Raw genomic sequence first — 25,461 nt, forward strand, 5'->3', positions numbered from 1 at the left:
GATATACAGCTGAGTGTATTGAATTCTGGGGGGGGTTTTAATTGATTGATTTTACTTTATTTATTTGCTGTCTCGGATCTTAGTTGTGGCATGCGAACTCTTCGTTGCAGCATGTGGGATCTAGTTGCCTGCCAGGGACTGAACCCAGGCCCCCTGCATTGGGAGCTTGGAGTCTTAGCCACTGGACCACCAGGGAAGTCCCCGAATTCTTTGTTTTTGGATCCTCCTGTTTGGTTATATGAAAGCAGATGGAGACCTTGGATTAACCGAGTACCATTTGCCCCGAACTCGCCAGATTCTTAGAGTGTTGAGGCGTCCTGTTTATTTTGGAGACTTACTGTTGGAGAGGAGCCACCCTGACTGAAGGAAGGCGTGTTCTCAGTGGAGGATGTCACACCTGCTCCCAGAATATGAAGAAACCGTTCAGAAATCATTGACCATAACTTTTTCAGGGAAATCGAGTGTGACACTGAATACGTCCAGGGACTTACCTTTATGTTTTAACTTCTGTCTCCTCATGTGTTAAATGTTTTTATTATCCCAGTAACTCACCTCCCTCCTCTCCCCTTACAGTGTAATGGTCACTGTGTTTATTACAAGGCTATGCGGATAGATCAGGGAAAGCTGGGGGTGGAGGAGAGGAGGGTTCTACAAAGGAATTTTTTGAAAATAGATTAAGCTGTATGGTGGTGTTTGCCCAGTGGATGGAATATTGAGCAGATGTGCCAGGTAAGTGGCAGAGCAGGTGCGTCAAAATTTCAGTAAGTAGACAGTTCTTTTTTAAGAGGCAACTGTGCCTTTTTAAAGCTGACACTCTCGTGTCAATAAATACGTGTCCAAAGTAAAACTTTGGAGATTTTTTTGAAAAAGTGAAGTCGAGAAAAACAGTCTTTCTTACTAGGTTATCTCACTTTGAAAGGAATAGATTTTTACTATGGCATACCATGTTAGCTGAATCTAAACCTGGTGAAAGTGTGTTAGTTGCACAGTCATGTCTGACTCTGTGACCCCATGGACTATAGCCAGCCAGGCTCCTCTGTCCATGGAATTCTCCAGGTAAGAATACTGGAGTGAGTAGCCATTCTATTCTCCAGGGGATCTTCCTGACCCAGGGATCAAAGGCAGGTCCTCCTGCATTGCAGGCGGGTTCTTCACCGTCTGAGCCACCAGGGAAGCCCTGGTGTTCTTAAAAGAAGGACAAAGTTGTGTTGGAAAGGTATGGGAACCAGAAACGGACATGTGCCTGCCTGTTAACGTGTGTGTCTCGTGCTACTGTTAACAACCAAAGAGGGCTTCTGTTCTAGGCAGTTTTCACTTAACTCCGTTTTGTGTAGGATTTTCTGTCTCTGACTGTTGCTACCCTTGGTGTGGCAGCAGAGTGCTGACTCTGGTTAGACGCTCAACGTATGAGTTCTTGGAGCGCTGTGTGGGCTAGAAGCTTTCCTCATGCAGATAACCCAAAATGGGAGGTCCACTCCAACCTGTCTCTTACAGACTCCCCTCCACTCCCACTTCAGCCATACAGTCCACAGTCTCGTGTTTCAGATGTTTGTCTTGTGTTCGACAGGAAGGCTCAAGACCAACTATCTACTTTCCAAGCTGCCAACTTGACCACCGAAAACAGATCCTTTCTTTGAGACACGATGGGAAGATAGGTGCCTCACCATTTCCTCTGCTCTATTCCTTGATAGCTTTTCCCTTTGCTCAAATAGCTATTTGGCAGGTGCCTTCAATTGTTGCAGGCGGTTCTCTTTCAAATTCTCTTTACTTGCCTTGGGGTGAGTTAGGGAATGGAACTCACAGCTTTGACAAAGACACAAAATTTGGACAATTCATTCTCTGTCTCAGGCTTCCCTTGTGGCTCAGCTGGTAAGGAATCCATCTGCAATGCGAGAGACCTGGGTTCAATCCCTGGGTTGGGAAGATCCCCTGGAGAAGGGAGAGGCTTCCCACACTAGTATTCTGGCCTGAAGAATTCCATGGACTGTACAATCCACGGGTTCACAGAGTCAGACATGACTGAGCAACTTTCACATTCTCTCTCTCCATCCCTACACAGTTCAGTTATGGATTTTGTGTGCTGGGGTAAAGGAGAACCATGGTAATAATTTCAGGAAGGCACAACTGTCTTTTTATGAACATCGAAGCAGGTGTTTATATCCAAATTAGTTATGAGTTTTTTTGGAAAATTAGGTGCTTGTCAGCCTTCAGGTAACAGAAAAAGTCCCAATCAACAGTCTGTTACATGGATATAAAACTTTTTCTCATTCTTTTTGCTGTACTGTATCCTAAAATTTAGAAAAATAAGTTTTTTGACCTACAGCAACTTCAGTATAATTGATGGTAGTTAAATGTTTGGAAGAAAAGGAAGGTTGACAATGAAAAGTTAAATGGCAACTAACTTGAGGGATCTAACAACTGATTGTAAAAATTCTCAATTTTTACACCATCTTTAAGAAGAACATCTTTAAGAAGCACTTTGTCCCACGTTCGGTGTTGAAAACATCATAAAATGGAGCATCTGCCCGCAGTCATAAAGAAGTCAAGTCCTTTGTTGACACAACTGTTCATTTGTTTTGAGAACATTTCTTAGTCAAAAGTATAAAGACCTGTTATACTCTGCTGCTGCTGCTAAGTCACTTCAGTCGTGTCCGACTCTGTGTGACCCCATAGACGGCAGCCCACCAGGCTCCACCGTCCCTGGGATTCTCCAGGCAATAACACTGGAGTGAGTTGCCATTTCCTTCTCCAATGCATGACTCCAATGCATGAAAGTGAAAAGTGAAAGTGAAGTCGATCAGTCGTGTCTGACTCTTCGAGACCCCATGGACTGCAGCCCACCAGGCTCCTCCATGAGAGGATATTTTCCAGGCAAGAGTACTGGAGTGGGGTACCATTGCCTTCTAGTATGTTGTAATTAGTACTTTTAAAAAAGCTTGGTCACATAGAATTATGGCATATACTAAGCTGTGTTCCCTGTTTCTTGTTTGTAGGGAAAAAAGAAACAGTCTCCTATGCTGAATCCCAATGAGCAGGCTCAAGCAGTTAGTGCACAGGAGTCCCTGGCCGCCTCACCCCACCCCACCCCCCACAAAGAGCTGTGGATAACAACCTGATGCATACCTTTCAGTTGCTCTGCAGAATCCTCACAGGACAGTTACTACATGCTGGCCACAAGCTTGCAGATCCAGAAGGCTGAGATTAGACATCACCTTGTTACTTCACCACCATATTCTGCTCTAAAACTCTTCCATTAAAATCCTAAAAACCATCAGGGAGTTCAGGCATTTTGAGCAGATACTCCTTGCTTAGCTCATGCAGTAGACCTTTCTCTGCTCGACTTCAATGTCTCACTGTGTTTGGCCCCTGCATGGGGCACAACAACTTAAGTGTCAGTACGTAAAAGTTGATAGTTAATTTTGAATTTCCTGGCCAGTTATTACTACTAAAACTTTCCCAAGCCCATATATAACAAAAAGGATCGAAAGTTAAATTTTAAAACTTGAAAGAGGAAAAAACATTTTAAGATCTTTTTAAGAACTATGTGCAAGTGGATACCTAATAACTAAAAGGAATAGAATAATAGGAAAATAATTTTTGTCCAGCCTTAGTTCATGGAGAATTAATTTGTGTGACTGCATAATAAATGGATTATAATGACATTACAGAATACAATTATTTTCTAAGTATAGAGAAATTTTATCAATAAATACTCTGAATTGCCATTTCCAAATGCTCTTTTGATCTTTAACAATTCATTCAGTACTTGAAAGTCACTCAGTCATGTCTGACTCTTTGTGACCCCATGGACTGTAGCCCCCAGACTCCTCTCTCCATGAAATTCTCCAGGCAAGAATACTGGAGTGGGTTGCCATTCCCTTCTCCAGGGAATCTTCCTGACTCAGGGATTGAACCTGTCTCCTGCATTGCAGGTGGAGTCTTTACCATCTGAGCCACCAGGGAAGGCCCTAATGGTTAAATATGCTGGGGTTTATAAAGGTGTACATAAAACATGGTTCTTTTCTCAAAGTACTTCTCAATTGGTAGTGATGCCAGAGATGTACCTATATAACTGTATTAAGTGGAAATCAAGACGTGCCATAAGAAAACCAACCAAAAGCTATGGAAATTTAGAGAAGAAAGAAACTTCTTCCAGCAAGGAGAGTTTTCACAGAGAAGGTGGAATTTGAACTGAGTCCCGAAAAATAACTAGAATTTACATATCCTGTGGTTAGGAGAATCAGCAGCTCTCCAAGTAAAGAAGAAACAAAGGGTTGTTAAGATAAAACGACCTTAATTCAGTTTGATAGGTGCGTAAGGCAACTAAAGAGGAACATGGAGCATGTAACTGAACAGGCAGGGGTGACAATATGACAACATGGGTGGGGATGGATTGGGGGTACCTCTGAATTTCAATTGATGACCAATTGATGGCTCAGACTGTGAAGAATCTGATTGCAACTCGGGAGACCTGGGTCTGATCCCTGGGTCAGGAAGATCCCCTGGAGAAGGAAATGGCAACCCACTCCAGTATTCTTGTCTGGAAAATTTATGGACAGAGGAACCTGGCAGACTATAAGTCCAGGGGGTCAAAAAAAGTGGGACATAACTGAGTGATTTAACACTTGGAATTTCAGGCTAAGATGATTAGACCTCAGTCAGACTAAGTAAAGGAAAAGAGTGAAAGCTTTTAGCAATGGGATGAGTCAAAAGCGAGAAGGGAGTTGACAGTGTTCAAGAAAGTAATCTGATGGTAACTGACCGATGGTGTGGGAGAGAGACCAGGGTAAAAAGGAACCTTCAGAATGGTGAGACTGAAATTGTTACTAGGAGAGGGGGTGATCGAGGGGGGAAGATACCAGAAGACAAAAGGTATGAGCTAATAGCAGGAGATAAAAGTAGTTAAGATAGATTAAAAACAATGATTAAAGATAGAGTGGTAGTAATAGAAGTATATTTATCATGGTCAGCTTCAATCTTGAAAAAAAGATTAAAGATTTCAGTATCTGTGGTGAGGAGATAAAATGATTCACCATGACTTTTTTTTTTAATGGATTGGTAGCATTTTTGAAAACCTTTTTGGCTGCACCGTGTGGCTTGTAGGATCTTAGTTCCCCAACCAGGGATTGAACCCAGGGCCCTTGGCAGTGAAAGCTCCAAGTCCTAACCACTGGCCCACCAGGGAATTCCCCACCATGACTCTAACCTGGGCGGGAGGACAAAGCATCACAGGCTGTAAGACTAGACAGGAGTGCATGGGCCAGAGATTACTGAGGAGGAAAGGAAGGTGTCCTTGGGGAGAAGAATGTGAGAAGAAAGGAATGCTGGGGCAGAGAAAAAACATCTTGTGTAGAACATTCTGGATCAGATGGACCTGGGTCACACTGACTCTGCCTCTTCAGTTGGTTTTGTAAACTTGGCAGTCATTGACTCAGTTCATCTCGGTCTCCTCATCTGTAAAATGACATTGCCCTCTTTTTATACGTCATTGAGGTGAATGAGGTTTTATATACCCTCACCTCTATCCACCCAACCCTCCATGACATATATAAAGTGTTCAATAAATAGTTTCGGCATTTTATTTTCAGAGCATTTTTTTTTTTTTAGCACTGGAGAAGCTGGCAGGTACCCAGACTGAGACAAGATTCTCATCTTGAGCAGCTAAAGCTTTAGCCTTGTAGCTACAAACAGTAAGAGGGAGTAGTTTCCTCAGTTTCACTGAACAACAATAGGTGGATGACTCTTCCCCTGCACCATTAAATGGGCTAAAAAATTGAACACATTCTGCTACTTTTAATGTAGACTAATCAGACAAAACCAACTGTGAGATGAAGGAAGCTCTTTGCAAGGCTGTATTGAAAAACAATTGTTCCAGATTTAGTTAGGTTAGCTCCCCACCAAAAATAAATCTCGTTACAACAGTCAATGATACAATTAAAACAAAACAAAAGTTGCTATTAGATTCTAGAGCCCCAACCTTTATACAACACAATTTTACTTCATGGAAACAAAAAGTGCTCTAAGAATTATAATGATAAATGTTTTGTTTTTAATGCTTGTCCACTGGCAGCTGGGAAACTCTGCATGTGGGCCAGATCCTGACTGCTTGCTGTTTATCAGTTAGTCAGTTCAGTTGCTTGGTCATGTCCGACTCTTCGCAATCCCATGGACTGCAGCACACCAGGCTTCCCTGTCCATCACCAACTCCCGGAGCTTGTTCAAACTCCCGTCCATCAAGTCAGTGATGCCATGCAACCATCTCATCCTCTGTCGTCCCTTCTCCTGCCTTCAATCTTTCCCAGCATCAGAGTCTTTTCCAATGAGTCAGTTCTTCGCATCATGTGACCAAAGTGTTGCAGCTTCAGCTTCAACATCAGTCCTTCCAATGAATATTCAGAACTGATTTCTTTCAGGATTGATTGGTTGGATCTCCTTACAGTCCAAGGGACTCTCAAGAGTCTTCTCCAACACCACAGTTCAAAAGTATCAATTCTTTGGCACTCTGCCTTCTTTATGGTCCAACTCTCACATCCATACATATGATGTATGTATACATATGATGTATGATGTATGTATGGAAAAACCATAGCTTTCACTAGACAGACCTTTGTCAGCAAAGTAATATCTCTGCTTTTTAATATGCTGTTTAGGTTTGTCATAGCTTTTCTTCCAAGGAGCAAGTGTCTTTTAATTTCATGCCTGCAGTCACCATCTGCAGTGATTTTGGTGCCCAAGAAAGTCAAGTCTGTCACTGTTTCCAATGTTTCCCCATCTATTTGCCATGAAGTGATGGGACCGGATGACAAGATCTTTGTTTTTTGATTGTTAAGTTTTAAGCCAGCATTTTCACTTTCCCTTTCATCAAGAGGCTCTCTAGTTTCTCTTTGCTTTCTGCCTTAAGAGTGTTATCAGTCTTTTTCATTAGCATATCTGAGGTTATTGATATTGCTACCCTCAATAGCTTACTGTTGATGAAATAACACAAATGAGACCTTTAAAAAAATTATTGTTCATGCTCCAATGGCATGAAAAATGGCACAGCTGAGTACAGTCCAGGCAGTTGTAGCAGGGACCATATGGCCTTGTATGGCTTGAACTATCTACTTGGCCCTTTACAGAAAATGTTGGAAGGGTAAGAATTCTGGGGAGAATCACTGAATGTCACAGACTAGTGACGTGTCCAGGCATATATTCGGCTCTAGGTGAGTACTTAATCCAGTTGTCAGTCCAGTGAATCCTAGGGATTTGCTAGGATCACAAAGAGTCGGACTCAACTGAAGCAACTTAGCACACACTGGGCAAAAAGAGTGGACTCCTTTAAAAGCAGCTTGAAAAGTGAAAGTGTTAGTTGCTCAGTCATGTCCGACTCTTTGGGGTTCCATTGGCTGTAGCTCCTCTGTCCATGGAACTCTCCAGACAAGAATACTGGAGTGGGTTGCCATTCCCTTCTCCAGGGGATCTTCCTGACCCAGGGACTGAACCGAGATCTCCAGCACTGCAGGCAGATTCTTTACCATCTGAGTCACCAGGGTCTGTTGTCCAAAAGCAGCTTAACCATGTTCAAAGTTGTCAAAGGTAGTGAGAGACCTTTTCATCTAGATTTGCCTAGAACTGGGAATGCCCTAGCCATATTGTTTTTTCAATATGATCTGAATAATCAAAATAAGTTCTAGATGATTATGTTATTAACACAATCTAACTGTTCACCTATTACACGGATCATTGGAATTTTCACTTTGTAACACTAGCTGGAGGTCTTCATGATCTATCAGTTGAGAAACCAGATGATCAGACCCATTTTTTTCATTTCATTTCTCCTGTGTCTTCTATGTATCAAGTGTGACACAGGGTGCCAGGAACCTGAGGATGCTCAAGCTGTTTCATCTCATTTTATTAGACAATTGCTCCTCCCCTCCATATCCCTGACTTTGCCATAAGAAGGACTGGCAGAGCGGTGGCAAGGGACTTGGCTGAATGTAAAATTTCACTGCTTGGTTTTTAGAGACAGATGTGAAGTCACAATCACGCAGTGACAGGTATCAACAGGGTTATGTGCATCGGCTCCAGTGGTGAGTTTGGATGTCAAGGTCACTGATCCCCTTCAAAGGAGTCTCAGGGGAAGGAAATGGCAACAACCAGCTCTGGGGGTGAAATGAGACACTTGGGTTTGTGTTTGACTCTCAAAATGATGTTTAATGAAGAAATCAAGGACACACACCAGGTATTAGGTATTTTTCTTCATGTTGCTTGTGGTTCTCAGAAATGAAAGTAAAATCCTTGGGTGAAGTGAAATCCTTGGGTATGAGACCCATTCTGCCACCGTTCTGTGACTAGATCAGTGATAAACGAGCAGCAGAATAAGGATTAGATAAGAGGAAAAGGAGGATTCTGGCAGGAATGAAACCAGAGGCTCCTTTTGTGTCTGTCAGAGTATTTTTCTGAACCCGCCAAATCACACTCTCACAGAGGGTACATGTGGCTGATATTTTCATACTCTGTGGATTCATTTCACAACCAGAATGATACATTTTAGTAACTTTTGCTAGAAGTTAGGATATTTAACATTTCACAAGCGCCAGAATATTATAAAGTATTTTGATTCCTTTACCTTGTCAAGACACAAGAAGCCAGATTTGTATTTTATGCGCTGACAGAACTATTTGTATAAAAATTTCAAGTGATTCAGCAGTCATACAGATTATAATGCAACACCAATTTCATATCATCGTGTACCTCTTTGCAAATGTAAGACAAAGCTGTTTTATAATCGTTTAATAACTTGTGCAACAACTGTGGTTTTGGTGTATCACCAAGGTAGGATTCTTTTAAATTATAAAGGATTTTGTGTGCTTGAAATCCTAGGAAAAGAAAGAAAAAATCAAGTTTAAATATGATGTATTAATTCATATATTAAGAAATATAGAAATATTTGGAGTATAAAGATATACCCATTATGAGAATCTTGCAAGTACAAACCAAATATATTTAATTCAATCTATTTTATGGGAAGTTAAATAAATATTAGGAGACAAATCTCTGAAACTCTGCCTAAAGAATAAAGAAGTAGGAATGGGAATCTGAGCAGGAGAAATCTTGTTTGCTAAGAGGATGCTACTTGCACAGAGCTGGTGGTGGTCGGTACTCCCACACATTCTACAATGCACAGGACAGCCCCCCACATCAAAGAATTATGTGAAATTACAAACATTAATTAGACAAGCCTTAGAAGAAACTGTTGTTTCTTATATAAATTCTTGTCTAAGAATTAGAAGAACATGTTGGTGGTGCCAAGTTGGAGAAACCCTGCTCTAGGGCAGAACTCGAACTGGAGACGCTAATTCTCAGCTAATGAAGGCAACGGAGAGGAAGACCAAGAAAAAGAGTGAGGCTTTGGTTCTTTCAACTCAGCCACCAAGTATCTCTTCTTGTCTGGTGGGATGAGATTATTTTATTCCACACTTGAGGAGTTATTTTCCTACAAATTATAGGAGCAAACATGGAGTTCCATGTTGCTTGTCTTCTATGGAACAACAGGCTTTGGCACTGCAAACCACAAAATGAAGTGACTTCCACAATAGATTCTGGAGTAGACAATTTTTTTAATCTTTGGTAGAAAAAACTTTGTGGGTTACTATGTAGGTCTCAAAGGTTAGTGTCTATCAGAGTCACTGAAGTGTTTAAAAAACTGATGTCCATGCCTCACCCTAAGCTCTACTGAAAGGAAACCTAAGTGAATCCCTGCAGAATGTACTAAGGAATTTAGGGAAGCAGCGCTCCACTTATCAAGGAAGGAATTTGACTTCAAAAACATGGGAAACCTCCCTCCTCCCACTGTATTCCTGAAAGCTAGTCCAGAAGGCTGAACAGCCATCCAAAGAGCTATAAAATCTGAGCAATGATCATATTGACTGCTTCTCTGGAATGCTTACTAATCAAAAGTACACGAGGGTCCAAACGTCCAAATTATGTTCCCTTAACCATCTGAGTTCGATAATTCTTACATCTTTTCAAGGATTTCTGAAATGTTCCTTTCTGCAAAAGCAGAGGACATTCCATACCCCTTCAATTTCCAAGAGCTTTGAGTAACTACAGGAGAGAGTCCGGACCCACAGTTCTTCTGGCAAGCCATCTGCTCGGTCAAGCTGACAAGGATAAAGGTACGTGGGTCCCAGCTTGGCCATTGTCATCCTGTGAGAAGCGTGTCCTAATTTCCTCATCTTTAAAATGGAGCTGACAATGCCAGATCTAATGATGCTAAGGAGGCTGACTAACAATAGAAAACACCAGGACAGAAAATAATGGGATGGGAGAGCCCCACTGCTCTACAGACACAGCCATCCCGGGCAGGGGATGTGAGCTAACATTTATTTAGCTCCTTCTAAAGACCAATGGTAGACATGGATACAAGGTGTATTAAATGCAGAAATCCATCAATTCCATACAATTAACTCACTTCCCTGCCCGACTCCCTACACACATTTGTTCTGTAAATATGCTTTAAAAATACTCACATTTTCACTCATGGTAGTGGCTTTAGATGCAGAACTACTCTTCCTGTTTGTGGAATATAAAAAAGGAACATTTACTACATTATTGCTTCCAATTCTAAAATACATATCCTCTTTCAGTTAATGTTACCTCCATACATTTTTCTCAACAGGAAGAAGAACATGTATCTTAGCGAGGTATAAAAAGCCCAGCACTCCTAACTGGATTTCTTATATTTATAGATGATATTCACAGAGAAAAGCATGCAACAATATATCAGTATGTGTGAAGCCCTGTGAATCTACTTGTAGCCTCAGGCTAGATACTAACAAAGTTTGCAGAATATGCAAACCAGAGACTTACTAACTTTTAACTCACCAACTCATCAAGATGTAACATTTTGAAAGCTTGATCTTTACAACCTCTAATTTCATTTTTTCCATGGGAAAAAAGTTTTACACAGTGACTATTATTTCACTGATCTGTTACGGGCTGCATTATATTCCCACCAAATACAGGTTCAAGTCCCAGTTCCCCCCAGTACCTCAGAATGTGACTGTACTTGGAGACAGGGTCTTTAAAAAGGTAATTAAATTAACTAAACTAGTTAGAGTGGGCCCTAATCCAATATGTCTGATACCCCTATAAGGAGAGGAAATTTAGACATAAACATGGATGGAGGGAAGACCATGCGAAGACAGGGAGAGCACCATCTTTGAGTCAAGGAAAGAGGTCTGGGCTTCCAGATCCCAGAACTATGAGAAAATAAATTTCTATTGTTTAAGCCACTAGTCAATGGCACTTTTAAGGCAGCTCTAGCAAGCTAATGAAACATCCAATTTATTATCCAATACATTTTGAGGGAGATGGATTTGACAAATAGGAGACATATCTAGGAATAAAGATATTTTCTCCCAGATTACTGTCTGGGTTAATAGACACACACTGTGATTGAATGAAAGATAAAACCTCCCTCACCATAGCATGGTCAGCCTTTCTCTATATATAAGATGATGCCTCTCCTCTGTTCATAACCCTCCCTACACTTCCTTTCCATCTTAATAAAAGCAGGAATCTTACAATTGCCTGCGGTTTGTGGCTATATCATCAGGCTACTCTGCTTTCCCAAGGTCACCCCTGAACTAACTACTGCTAACTCAGACCTCACCCTGGACTTGTCCTGGGGTGTTAAGGGGCTCAGAGACCAGCACTGAGGAGCAAGTCTAGGAACAGAAAATCAATGGCCTTTGAAGCCATGGTGCCTGAGGAGAGAAGAATGCCCATATGCTCCAGGTTGGGTCTGCCGTTTCCATACATACAAGGAGGACAGTGACAAACCAGCTGCACATAAACTGGAGACCGTGGTGATCGCATACAGATCTCATGCACCAATGACTCCGAAGTTTCTAACTCTAGTTAAGAAGACTGAAAGTGCTAATCGCTCAGTTGTGTCTGACTCTTTGCGATCCCATGGACTGTAGCTCACCAGGCTCCTCTGTCCATGGAATCTCCACACAAGAATACTGGAGTGGGTTGCTGTTCTCTTCTTGAGGGGATCTGACCCAGGGATCAAACCTGGGTCTTCTGTATTGCACGCAGATTCTTTACCATCTGAGCCACCAAGGAATCCCTGGTTAACTCCAGTTAAGATGCTTCCTTAACCCCAGATTCATGTGCTCAGTTACTCACTAATTATCTCTACTTGGAAGTATAATAGACATCTCAAAAATTAAAATTGCAAAGCACTCCTGAGGTCTCCACCTACCCTCAACCCCACTCTCCAACATGCTCCTCCCAAAACCTTTCACACTTCAGTAAACCTTTCACACTTCATCCTTCTCAGAGGAGCCATGTCTGATTTCTTTCTTCTCCTCAAAGCACACATCCAGTCAGCAAATTGTTCAAAACAGATTCAGAATACCATCACCAACTGACTACAGCCTTGTCTAACTCAATGAAACTATGAGCCATGCCGTGTAGGGCCACCCAAGATGGACAGGTCATGGTGGAGAATTCTGACAAAACATGGTCTACTGGAGAAGGGAATGGCAAACCACTTCAGTATTCTTGCCTTAAAAGCCCCATGAACAGTATGAAAAGGCAAAAAGATAGGAAACTGAAAGATGAACTCCTTAGGTCAGTCAGTGCCCAAATGCTACTGGAGATCAGTGGAGAAATAACTCCAGAAAGAATGAAGAGATGAGGCCAAAACAAAAACAACACCCAGTTGTGGATGTGACTGGTGATAGAAGTGAAGTTTGATGCTATAACAAACAATATTGCATGGGAACCTGGAATGTTAGGTCCATGAATCAAGATTAATTGGAAGTGGTCAAACAGGAGATTGCAAGAGAACATCGACATTTTAGGAATCAGCAAACTAAAATGGACTGGAATGGGTGAATTTAACTCAGATGACCATTATATCTACTACTGTGGGCAAGAATCCCTTAGAAAAAAATGGAGTAGCCCTCATAGCCAACAGAAGAGTTGGAAATGCAGTAGTTGAATGCAATCTCAAAAATGACAGAATGATCACTGTTCGTTTCCAATGCAAACCATTCAATATCACAGTAATCCAAGTCTATGCCCCAACCAGTAATGCTGAAGAAGCTGAAGTTGAATGGTTCTATGAAGACCTATAAGACCTTCTAGAACTAACACCCAAAAAAGATGTCCTTTTCATTATAGGGGACTGGAATGCAAAAGTAGGAGGTCAAGAAACACCTGGAGTAACAGGCAAATTTGGCCTTGAAATGCAAAATGAAGCAGGGCAAAGGTTAACAGAGTTTTGCCAAGAGACACACTGGTCACAGCACACACTCTCTTCCAACAACACAAGAAAAGACTGACTCTACACATGGACATCACCAGATGATCAGTATTGAAATCAGATTTATTATATTCTTTGCAGTCAGAGATGGAGAAGCTCTATACAATCAGCAAAAACAAGACCAGGAGCTGACTGTGGCTCAGATCATGAACTCCTAATTGCTAAATTCAGACTTAAATTGAACAAAGTAGGGAAAACTAGTAGATCATTCAGGTACGACCTAAATCAAATCCCTTATGATTATACAGTGGAAGTGAGCAATAGATTTAAGGGACTAGAGCTGATAGACAGAGTGCCTGAAGAACTATGAACAGAGGTTCGTGACATTGTACAGGAGACAAGGATCAAGATCATCCCCAAGAAAAAGAAATGCAAAAAGGCAAAATGATTGTCTGAGAAGGCCTTACAAATAGCTGAGAAAAGAAGAGAAACTAAAGGCAAAAGAGAAAAGGAAAGATATACTCATTTGAATGCAGAGTTCCAACGAATAGCAAGAAGAGATAAGAAAGCCTTCCTCAGCGATCAATGCAATGAAACAGAGGAAAACAACAGAATGCGAAAGACTAGAGATCTCTTTAAGAAAATTAGAGGGAACACTTCATGCAAAGGTGGGCACAATAAAGGACAGAAATGGTATGGACCTAACAGAAGCAGGAGATATTAAGAAGAGGTGGCAACAATATACAGAAGAACTATACAAAAATGGTTTTCAGGACCCAGATAACCACGATGGTGTGATCACTCATCTAGAGCCAGACATCCTGGAATGAGAAGTCAAGTGGGCCTTAGGAAGCTTCACTACGAACAAAGCCGGTGGAGGTGATGGAATTCCAGTTGAGCTATTTCAAATCCTTAAAGACGATGCTATGAAAGTGCTGCACTCAATATGTCAGCAAATTGGGAAAACTCAGCAGTGGCCACAGGGCTGGAAAAGGTCAGTTTTCATTTTAATCCCAAAGAAAGGCAATGCCAAAGAATGTTCAAACTATCACACAATTGAACTCATCTCACATGCTAGCAAAGTAATGCTCAAAATTCTCCAAGCCAGGCTTCAACAGTACATGAACTGTGAACTTCCAGATGTTCAAGCTGGATTTAGAAAAGGCAGAGGAACTAGAGATCAAATTGCCAACATCAGCTGGATCATCGAAAAAGCAAGAGAGTTCCAGAAAAACATCTATTTCTGTTTCTATTTCTATTTCCACAGCCTTTGACTGTGGATCACAACAAACTGGAAAATTCTTCAAGAGATGGGAATACCAGACCACCTTACCTGCCCCCGAGAAATCTGTATACATGACAAGAAACAACAGTTAGAACTGGACATGGAACAACAGCCTGGTTCCAAATCAAGAAAGGAGTATGTCAAGGCTGTATATTGTCACCCTGCTTATTTACCTTATATTCAAAGTACATCATGCGAAATGCTGGGCTGGATGAAGCACAAGCTGTAATCAAGATTGCTGGGAGAAATATCAGCAACCTCAGATATGCAGATGACACCACTCTTATGACAGAAAGTGAAGAACTAAAGAGCCTCTTGATGAAAGTGAAAGAGGAGAGTGAAAAAGCTGGCTTAAGACTCAACATTCAGAAAATTAAGACCACGGGATCTGGTCCCATCACTTCATGGCAAATAGATGGGGAAACAGTGGAAACAGTGAGAGAATTTATTTTTTTGGCCCCCCAAATCACTGCAGATAGTGACTACAGCCATGAAATTAAAAGATGCTTGCTGCTTGGAAGAAATGCTAGGACCAACCACACGGCATATTAAAAAGCAGAGATATTACTTTGCCAACAAAGGTCTATACAGTCAAAGCTATGGTTTTTCCAGAAGTCATGTATGGATGTGAGAGCTGTACCATAAAGCTGAGCACCAAAGAATTGATGCTTTTGAACTATGATATTGGAGAAGACTCGAGAGTCCCTTGGACTGCAAGAAGATACAAACAGTCCATCCTAAAGGAAATCAGTCCTGAATATTCACTGGAAGAACTGATGCTGAAGCTGAAACTCCAATACTTTGGCCACCTGATGGGAAGAACTGACGCATTGGGAAAGACCCTGATGCTGGGAAAGATTGAAGGCAGGAGGAGAAGGGGATGACAGAGGATGAGATGGTTGGATGGCATCACTGACTTGATGCACATGAGTTTGAGTAAGCTCTTGGAGTTGGTGATGGACAGGGAAGCCTGGTGTGCTGCAGTCCATGGGGTCGCAAAGAGCCAGACATGACTGAGTTACTGAACTGACTGACCATCACTTCTTGACCTTGTCGAGACCATCATTTTGGGAGTATCCCCCATCTGCTCTTGTCTAGATTATTTAGTAATTAACTAACAGGCCTCTCTGTTTCCTCCACCTTTTATCACCTTTACAGTTTATTCTCAACAGAGCAGCCAGTGTGAGTTTCAAGAACTAAATACAAAGATGCTACCTCTCTGCTCAAGGTTTTCCAATGATGTCCCCTCTTACTCAGAGCCAAAGCCAAACTTCTGCCGGGAAGAGGTTGCGTGTACTCTGTACTCTGCCCCCACTACACTACTGTGCTCACTCATGTCTTCCTCGAGTTGTTCTCACTCTGTTCCAACCACACTGATCCCCTTATTGTTCCTCAGGTACGCCAGGCATGCCCAGCATTTCCCCTTGCTCTCTCCTTTCTGCTTGAACACGAGTCTGTCTCATGGTTATCTGCCTGACTCACTCCCTCCTTCAGACCTTTCTCAAATGTCCCCTCATCAGCGAGGCCCTCCCTAACCACCTATTTACAAGGACTATCTCCACTCCTCCCCTCTGCGTTCTCTGTGCTCTTGCCTGCTTTATTTTTCTCCCTTACACTTACCACAATCTGACATACTGCTGAGCTCATGTACTTGTTTACTTTCCGCCTTCCTCTACTAGAATGTGAGCTCCACGAGACAGAGGGGTATTTTGGTCTAGTTTTTTCACTGCTATGTTACCAGTCCCTAGGACAAGACTGGACACATAATTGGTATGTAATTAAATGCAAAATTGACTGCTAGAGAAATTTTTATTTGAACATTTTAAATTTAGAGAAACATAGAAAAAAAAAGCTTTTTCAAGTAGCACTGTGCAAATGCCTAAGAAGTCAAATTAGTGACTCTATTTCTTCTCTGGTGGCTCAGACAGTAAAGAATCTGCCTGCAGTGCGGGAGGCCTGGGTTTGATTCCTGGGTTGCGAAGATCCCCTGAAGAAGGGAATGGCAACCCACTCCAGTACTCTTGCCTGGAGACTCCCACGGATAGAGAAACCTGGAAGGCTACAGTCCATGGGGTCGCAAAGAGTCAGACACGACTTGAGTGACTAAGCACAGCACATTTCTCTTCTAGACAATTAAACATCATTGACAAGTAGGCATGAGGTGGGATGTGTTCCTTGATGAACCCAAGTCACTGCCCAAAGAATTAAACCCTCACAAATAACCCAACTTCCCACTTTTGACTTTAAACAATTGACAAAAAAGCAGTTGATATAGGGGAAAGCATGCATTAAGAAAGTATACTTACTGGAAAGATGTTTCTTCTACAAAAGAATAAGTAAATATCATTAATATAAGAATTAATAGGGGATGATACACATTCATATAAAAATGAGTTTGGAATTAATTCCTTGCTTTCAATTTTGATTCTCACTTGCTGACATTTATACCTTCTAAATGGAGGGTTGGCACACTTTTTCTGAAAGGCCCACAAGGTAAATATTTTAGGCTCTGTGGGCAAAGAGGTAAAACCAAGGATATTAAGTAGGTACTAATATAACAAAAGAGAAACAAATTTCCAAAAATTTTTATAAATGAATTAAGAAATCACAAGATAACTGAATCACTTTGCTGCACACCTGAAACTAACGTACTATTGTTAATCAACTGTACTCCAATATAAGATGAAAAGTAAAAAAACAAAAAAAAGGCACGTGCATATTTTTTGCCAAGCACTTACAGATTTTTTTCAAGTAACTTTCAATAAACCCAGTGAAATAAAAAAATAATAATCAAAATCTAGCAATACAGGTCTACTAATTAGAAGCATGGAATTCTTTTGGGGGCATATTTTTCTTAATTGGTGTTCAACAGTAGTTCCCTGTTATCAGATAGATTGTAAAGTTTATTTGCAAAAAGTATTCTTAGCTTGCGGTCCATAGAAAAATCAATTGGCAGACCAGATCTGGTCCATGAGTCACAGTTTGCCAACCCCTTCTGAAATGCAAGTTCAAGAAAACAACTCTCCTAGAGAGGTTTTCTGCTAGACGAAAATGAGAGTAACATTCCTAGCTAATGAATTAATAATATTCATATAAAACCTTAAAGTAATTCATTATTTTAAGAAAAACTGTTTACCAAATTTTTAATAAAAACACTCAGACATTCTTTGCAGGTAGAGATAAGAGATGACAAGAATTTTAAAGAGCAATCTAATCTGTCTGTACTTCCATGGATGACCAGCAGGGGGACTCAGCCGGATTACATTACATTGGACTGAACTGAAATACCATACAAAAGAACAGTTATTTATTAACTCACAGAGCAAAATTTTTAATAATAGGGAATATCCTTGAAACCACATTCATGAAAACATTTTACAATACATATTTATAGGTATCATTAGAAACTCCTTTTAAGTTTTACTTTGGTATAAAAAAATGTTTAAACCTAATTTCCAAAAGTAGTGTTCACCATAAAATGGCTAGGAGTAAAGAAATGCATTAAAAGAATAAAGCACTTAAAAATCTCATCTATTTACCTCAAACTTACTGTATCACCAAATAGGAGCTCCAAGAGACCTAAACCCGAAGAAATCAAAACCTCAGAAGCAACTATAATACTATAGGTTTCTAGTTTTTACTGAACAATTCTCTTCTAAATATATTTGTACTAAATGTGACATTCAACATTCCATTGTTCTACACTGATAAAACATTTCACAGATTTATTCCAATGAAATTTTTGTCATAAAACTAGAAATTAATTTACATCTTAAGAAGCACAATTCCTAACTTAAAGTGAAAGTGAAGTTGCTCAGTTGTGTCCGACTCTTTGTGACCCCATGGACTGTAGCCCACCCGGCTCCTCCATCCATGGGATTCTCCAGGTAAGAATACCAGAGTGGGTTGCCATTTCCTTCTCCAGGGGATCTTCCCGACCCAGGGATCGAACCCAGGTCTCCCTCATTGCAGGCAGATGCTTTAACCTCTAAGCCACCAGGGAAGCCCAATTCCTAACTTAAAAGGATCTTAAATACATGTACATGTTCTATAAATACCCACCCACTTTGCATCTCTTGGCGTTGGTGCACTATGCCACTCCAGGGTGCCTCTCACATACTCTGTTTCCTGAAATGTTGCGGTGAGACAGCTCTGTCTTTCCCTATGTTTGCCACGATGCTTCATGACTCACCTGAGTGTCATCTTGAACATTTCCTACTGCAGGAAAGTTAACCAAAAATATTCTCCAGAGTTTGGTAGAGCCTCTTAGGACAGACAGTGTCTCAGAAGAAAACTCAGTATCCACAGAAGTTTTGTAGCAAAGAGTGAAATTTACTTACTTGAAAAGTAGCCTTTCCTCTGAGCATAGCACACGCCAAGCCCAAAGACAGAAATCACTAAGGCCACAATGACTACAGCTGCTATGATGACACTTATGTTGAGATCATCTGGAATGCAAAAGAATCCATGCATGAACTCGTGTCAAAAAGGTTGACAGATGTAGTCATTCAGTTGCAAAAGCTCAAAAAGCTCCCTTTTGTAGACACACCATAAACGACAGATGGTTTCATGCTCTTTAAGTCTGGTCAACTAACTCTCTTACAGGACACAGTTCAAAATTGGCTGGAAATATTAACAGAGCTAAGTTTTATTAAGAATCTTTTATATTTGAAAAAGTTCTATGATCCAGAAATAAAATTCAAATATATGGCATTCTCTGGCATGCCTTTGGAGACACAATAATCCATATGATTAAATATCAGGTTACAAATGAACTTTAAAGTTCAGTGAGTTCAAGTATTCTCAATACTACCCACCTTATGCCTCACTACACAGAAAATGTAGTAACACATATGAAAATAGTGGGTTCTTTCTTTAAAAAAAAAAAAAGCCACAATAAAAGGAGGGTGTCGTTATTCGGGCCGAAAGGAAAGGAGCCACATGCTCAGTGTGAAATAGGATCTTGTGGAGCTGTACAGCGGAGCAGCCTGGGAGTAACCAGCAAACCTGCAGTTCACTTTCTTCTACATTTTACAAAGCATTGATTTAGAGTAGTCAACAGATCTGGTTTTAGTGACAAGTTTTTGGGGAGAATTCAAATAGAAAATTGGAAATGGGACTTCATGAATTATGAATTTCCAAAGGTGTGAATTCCCAACCAAGAATGTGAAACATCTAGGATCAAGGGATGAACCTTAAAGTAATTTTAACTTTTGAGTCAGCTTATACCAGAAAGTGTAGGTATGTGGAAATCATGTTCAAATTAAAGTGATGCTGCTCGACTGCAAGGAGATCCAACCAGTCCATCCTAAAGGAAATCAGTCCTGAATATTCACTGGAAGGATGATGCTGAAGCTGAAAACTCCAAATTTTGGCCACTTGATGTGAAGAACTGACTCACTGGAAAAGATCCTGATGCTGGGAAAGACTGAAGGCAGGAGAAGAAGGGGACGACAGAGGATGAGACAGTTGGACCGACTCGATGGGCATGAGTTTGAGTAAGTTCCAGGAGTTGGTTGATGCGGGAAGCCTGGCATGCTGCAGTCCATGGGGTCACAGAGTCAGAACTGAACTGAACTGAACTAGGAAAACACTAAATTCTAAATTTTATGTATTTATTTACTGAATGCTAGGAAAAAACCAACTAGTATGTCAAAACTATGACTTCATAGATAGTATTTCTTAAGATGAGGCTAAATTGATATTAAATATGAGCATTTAAAGAAAAGAAAAAGGATGAATTTTTCTAATAACTCTAAAGCAGCATTGAGAGGGATATTCTCTGATAATTTAAGCAAATGCTCATGTATAAACGTTTAGCTTGTGAGTCAGTCAGGTGGATCATATGTATACCTGAATTTCAAAAAGAACTGGAATTCAAACTTGTGGAAATTAGGGTATACTATTGAATATCTTTACTTTAGAATATCCTGAAATCTAATAAGAATGTTTTCTTTAAAAAAAATGATGCTGAGAGTCAACTGTACACAGACAGTATGAATTACTGCCTACACATCTGCATACCTCGAAAAGCATTGAATAAATGAACTCCTGACCCCACAAAGCTGAAGACAAGTTCTTGAATCAGGGGGAGCCCTCAGTACTCTGCTTTAGGGTGCAGCCCTCCAGAGTGACCTTTAACCTTGCGGGTGCCATCTCCAGCTCATCCCTATTACACAACCACTTTCAAACAAATGACTTGCATACAAGAAAGAATTAAAATATTTTATTACAAGTAAGACTGAAAAAAACTATCATGCTCACTCTGAAATTCATGCAATCTGAAAAGATTCTTGAGTCCAAATTTTATTGGACTCTAAGCTTATTTTATGTAATTTATATGAGTTATGTTTTACAGCAAACTGGATCCATAACTATATTCAACATGTCTGGGGAGTCCCCGGCTGGCCTAGTGGTTAGGACTTGGCACTTTCATTGCCGTGTCCCAGGTTCAGTCTCTGGTTGGGGAACTGAGATCCCGCAAGCCACAAGGCACAGTCAAAAGACCCCGAAAAATAACAAAAATACAGTCTTTTTAGTCTGCAATACGTATAAACATAGTAAAATTTGGGGGGACTGAAAAAATTAACAGTTAAAATAGCCAATACTTAACAGTGCTCATAATTCATCAATGCCATCCTAACACTTTTGAATATTATTTTAATCTTCATACCAACCTTATGAGGACAGTATTCACTATTTCCATTTTGGGGAGACTGAGGCACAGAGGTTAATTAACTTATTCAAGAGCATGCAGTTCATAAGTGGCAAAGCTGAAATGCAAATCCCTACTCCCAGTCCTTGACCCTGAGCACTTAACAACACTCTTGAGCTTTTGTTTGAAAAAGGATTGCTCAGCTGAGCATATTACTTCAATAATTATTCCAAAATCTGTAAAAACAATGATAAATATCCTTGGCTTGTTTGGAAGGTGAATTAAAACAGCATCTTTGCTTTTTTGTAACATTATGTTAAGCTGATTTTAAACATTCCCTCTGGCTTATCCTTCATGTGACTTAAGCCTTTACCTATCTCTTGCTCCCTCCACTCTTAAATAACAGCGCATTCTAACTGCAAACTCTTTGTTCATCCCAATATTTCGTGCTTACCTACATGCATTCGTTTCCCAAGACACCTGCGATGTCCAACAGAATTACGGGCTTCGCAGGAATATTCTCCACTGTCCATTTTTGAAACAGTATTAAATTGCTATTCGTGGAAGAAAAAAATATATCTTTAAGCAATAACTCTATCAGTAGACTCAGAAAAGAACCTCATGTAATATATGTGCCTAGAAACCGTCAGGTTTTGAGCTCTTTGAGGCCTTTTCCTCTCTCTTCTCTACCCACATCCCTCTTCTTTCTACAGCCTTCAACATGGTGAGATAGAAAGCTTTCTCTTGTGCATTCTCACTTTATGGAATCATCAGTCCCAAGAACCAAGATCCTTTAAAGATATTCACCATGAACTCAAAGCCAAGGTTTATGTGTAAATAATAAGTTAGACTGAAAGCAAAAATGATCTTCCAGCGCATAACTGGGGATTCAAAGGAAGCCACTGTCATCCATACGCTGGAGTCTTTGTTTTGCTCATTTCTCAGAAAATAACTCCTCTTGGCTCTACCCTGGTGCACCCCTTTGACATCACAGATATTTCAAGGCTTGGGGCTGAGGAAAGTGAATCTATATCATTTCAGACTTGCCTTGGAGCTTTTCATCACCTGCTTTGAGAAAAAATAAATCTACGAAGTAAATATAGCCAAGTGTGAAAGCAGGTTTTCTGCCCAGTTTCTCAGTGTAAAATCACTCGGACCTGCTGACTAAGACTGGCGTCCTTCCTTATTGAGCAATCACACCCACTGATATGCTGATCCTTCAGTCACTTTACCGATATGCTTTATTAGTCACCAGAAGATCTAGGTTTTAAATGTTACTGTACCCTTGCAGACTGAAGGGAGGAAAAGAAACATTATACTCTCCTCTTAAAATTCATTAAAATTTTTATTACCATGCCTTCAAAACTTTCTTACAATTGTGGCAGTGATCCTGTACTGCTAAAAATGCAGCGTTTTTAAAACTGACACATTACTTTGAATGAAAACAAAAGTTTCAGATGTAATGATCTTTTACTCCCACCTCGACCCTAAAAAGTCAGAGACGAGATGGTAAAATACCTTTATTTGTAAATGTCATTAACTTGAAAGAGCTTTTTTTCAAAGCAGGTTTCCATCAATATTCCTTAGAAAAGCTTTTGATCCCTCAATCTGGACTAAAGCTAAAGTATTAGATATTCAAGTCACAGAGTTTTTGATGAGCTGGTCATGGCAGAGTTTAATGACAGATATCCTATCACGTGCTGGCAATAGACACAGTTCTCATAGGGATGCCACCGAGGTCAGGACATCCCCAAGTCTGATTTTTTATAAACGTTTTTATTATAGTACAGGTGATTTACAATATTGTGCTAGCCTCTAGTGTTCAATTATACATACATATAAATCTCTATCAGAAAAGGCGATGGCACCCCACTTCAGTACTCTTGCCTGGAGAATCCCATAGACGGAGGAGCCTGGTAGGCTGTAGTCCATGGGATCACTTTTCAGAATCTTTTCCCTTATAGTTGATTACAAGATGTTGAATACAGTGTCCTGTGCTATACAGTAGGACCTTGTTTATCTGTCTTATGTATAGCAGCTTTGTATCTGCTGATCCCAAACTCCTAATTTATCCTTCCCTTTCCCCTTTGGTAACCGTAGGTGCCCTTTCTATCTCTGTGAGTCTGTTTCTGTTTTGTTCATCTGTATCGTGTTTTAGATTCCACATATAAATAATGTCATACGATATCCGTCTTTGATTTATTTCACTTAGTATGATAATCTCTAGGTCCATCCATGTTGTTGCAAATGGCATTATTTCACACACACACGCGCGTATATATACACACATCACAACTACTTTATCCATTCATCTGTTGATGGACATTTTGGTTGCTTCTACATTTTGATTACTGTAAACAGTGCTTTATAAACACTGAGGTGCATGTATCTTTTCAAATTCGTTTTCTCGGGAAAACTATATGCCCCATGGCACTGCTGCGTCATATGGTAGCTCTATTTTTAGTTTTTTAAAGGAATCTCCATACTGTTTTCCATAGTGAATGAACCAATTTACATTTCCACCAATGGTGTAGGAGAATTCCGTTTCCCAAGAGAGTTTTCATGCATTTCCCTGATAGTATGAGACTGCACTTAGTACCTTTCCAGGCTTGATCCATCATCATGACTGCATCTCAGTCATGCCTCAGGCCCTTGGTGCCAAGCTTTGTGTGCCAGCTCCCCAGTCCTCTGTTTTGCCCTCTCATCCCCTATGGCAGCATTTCCCATCACCTCTCTGTGTGAGTGGCTTCATCCTTCCTGCTCCTCTTTCCTCTCTCTACTTAATAAGCAATGGCATCAGCCCTCTACTCACATTATTTTAGTTCTAATAATTTCTTTTTCCCAAATGCAAGACAGTTATTAGGCCAATGCTTAAAATGACCTTACCAGAGTTCCAGATTTTGGATTCATTATGTATGAGCTGTTGGTGATTTGGGAGCCAAGTTTTGGATTCTCTAACAAAGGGACGCCGTTCTTAAACCACATGTATTCAGGAGCTGGGTTGCCTTCTTTGTCTTGACATCGCAGCTCCACCACAGTTCCACGCAGAGCAGAATTGGGTACTTCACATGATGGAACTGCTGGAGCCACTGAAGGTTGGAAGTCAAATGGCACTGGTTATTTACAAGCTGAAGAAGTATATTAACAGCCTGGTAAAGGTGGACTTATTGGACATCTATGATAGAGACCGGCTATTATTCAAGAGACCCACTTCCTTTCTTCACTAGCACACAGCCAGGCTACACTTGCCAGACCCCTTGCAGTCAGATGGGGTAACATGCATGAGTTCTAGCCAATGGAATGCATGCTATTCCCAGTCTTGACCTAGAAAAACTTGCTGTATGATTCTCCATTCCTTCCTTCCTTCTAAAATGGAGCAGGACCCTATGTTGCTTGCCTCTGCCTCCATCCCCCCCACCCCATGTACTCTGCCTGCCTTTTTTTCAAATTGAAGAATAATTGCTCTACAATATTGGTTTGATTTTTGCCATACATCAACAATGGGGCTTCCCTGGTGGCGCTAGTGGTGAAGAACTCGTCTGCCAATGCAGGAGAAGTTAGAGACACTGGTTCGATCCCTGAGTTGGGAAGATCCTCTGGAGGAGGACAAGGCAATCCACTCCAGTATTCTTGCCTGGAGAATCCCCTGGACAGAAGAGATTGGTGGGCTACAGTCCATAGGGTCACAAAGAATCGGACGTGACTGAAGTGACTTAGCACGCATTCATACATCAACATGAAATAGCCATAGGTATACATATGTCCCCTCCCTCTAGGTTGTTACAGAGCCCCAGTTTGAGTTACCTGAATCATACACTCTGCCTGCCTTTTGTCTGTGGAAAAAATTTAGTCAAAGAGTAAGTTTAATCAGAGAAGTGAGAAAATGCAGAAACAAAGGAAAACAGTCAAAAGAGACCACATAATAACAAGTTAGTCATTAAGCTCAGTCGAGGACCTTCAGCTCCTTCTGAAGGGCTATAGATACTATTCTGAGCCATAGCCTGTCTTATAGATACTGAAATCCCAGGTGGAGAAGTTAACTCATGATGCCCAGACTGTAGCTGCCACAATTCTGAGAACTGGCCTCAAAGAAATGGAAACAAACTACCCTGGAACTGAAGACTGTACCTAAAACTATCAGGATGCCGCTGATGAGACCACCAGTGACCAATCTCAAGATGACTGTCAGAGCTGACTGTGCTGTTTCTGCATGTAACACCCTCCTCTGTCTATAAAAGCTCTTACGCCTTGCTTGTTGGG

General features: G+C 40.7%; 1 protein-coding gene across 7 annotated transcripts in view; it reads right to left on the minus strand.

Annotated features, from left to right (window-relative positions):
• Window positions 1-5,773: 5,773 nt before the first annotated feature.
• JAM2 (junctional adhesion molecule 2) overlaps window positions 5,774-25,461 on the minus strand; it is an 80,646-nt gene continuing 60,958 nt past the window's right edge. For 3 of the 7 annotated variants that reach the window (XM_069549863.1, XM_069549903.1, XM_069549876.1), the window contains 6 exons: window positions 24,088-24,290; window positions 21,656-21,755; window positions 18,887-18,994; window positions 16,853-16,868; window positions 10,512-10,554; window positions 5,774-8,858 (listed from right to left, as the gene is read on the minus strand). In XM_069549863.1, coding sequence (XP_069405964.1) covers window positions 8,826-8,858; window positions 10,512-10,554; window positions 16,853-16,868; window positions 18,887-18,994; window positions 21,656-21,755; window positions 24,088-24,290 — 503 coding nt within the window. In that variant the 3' untranslated portion in view covers window positions 5,774-8,825. Of the gene's footprint in view, window positions 8,859-10,511; window positions 10,555-16,852; window positions 16,869-18,064; window positions 18,126-18,886; window positions 18,995-21,655; window positions 21,756-24,087; window positions 24,291-25,461 lie in introns of all 7 variants that reach the window. The other 4 variants (XM_069549896.1, XM_069549887.1, XM_069549871.1 and 1 more) reach the window with 3 other exon arrangements.

The sequence above is a fragment of the Ovis canadensis genome, chromosome 1, assembly GCF_042477335.2.
Source record: "Ovis canadensis isolate MfBH-ARS-UI-01 breed Bighorn chromosome 1, ARS-UI_OviCan_v2, whole genome shotgun sequence".
NCBI classification, from domain to species: domain Eukaryota; kingdom Metazoa; phylum Chordata; class Mammalia; order Artiodactyla; family Bovidae; genus Ovis; species Ovis canadensis.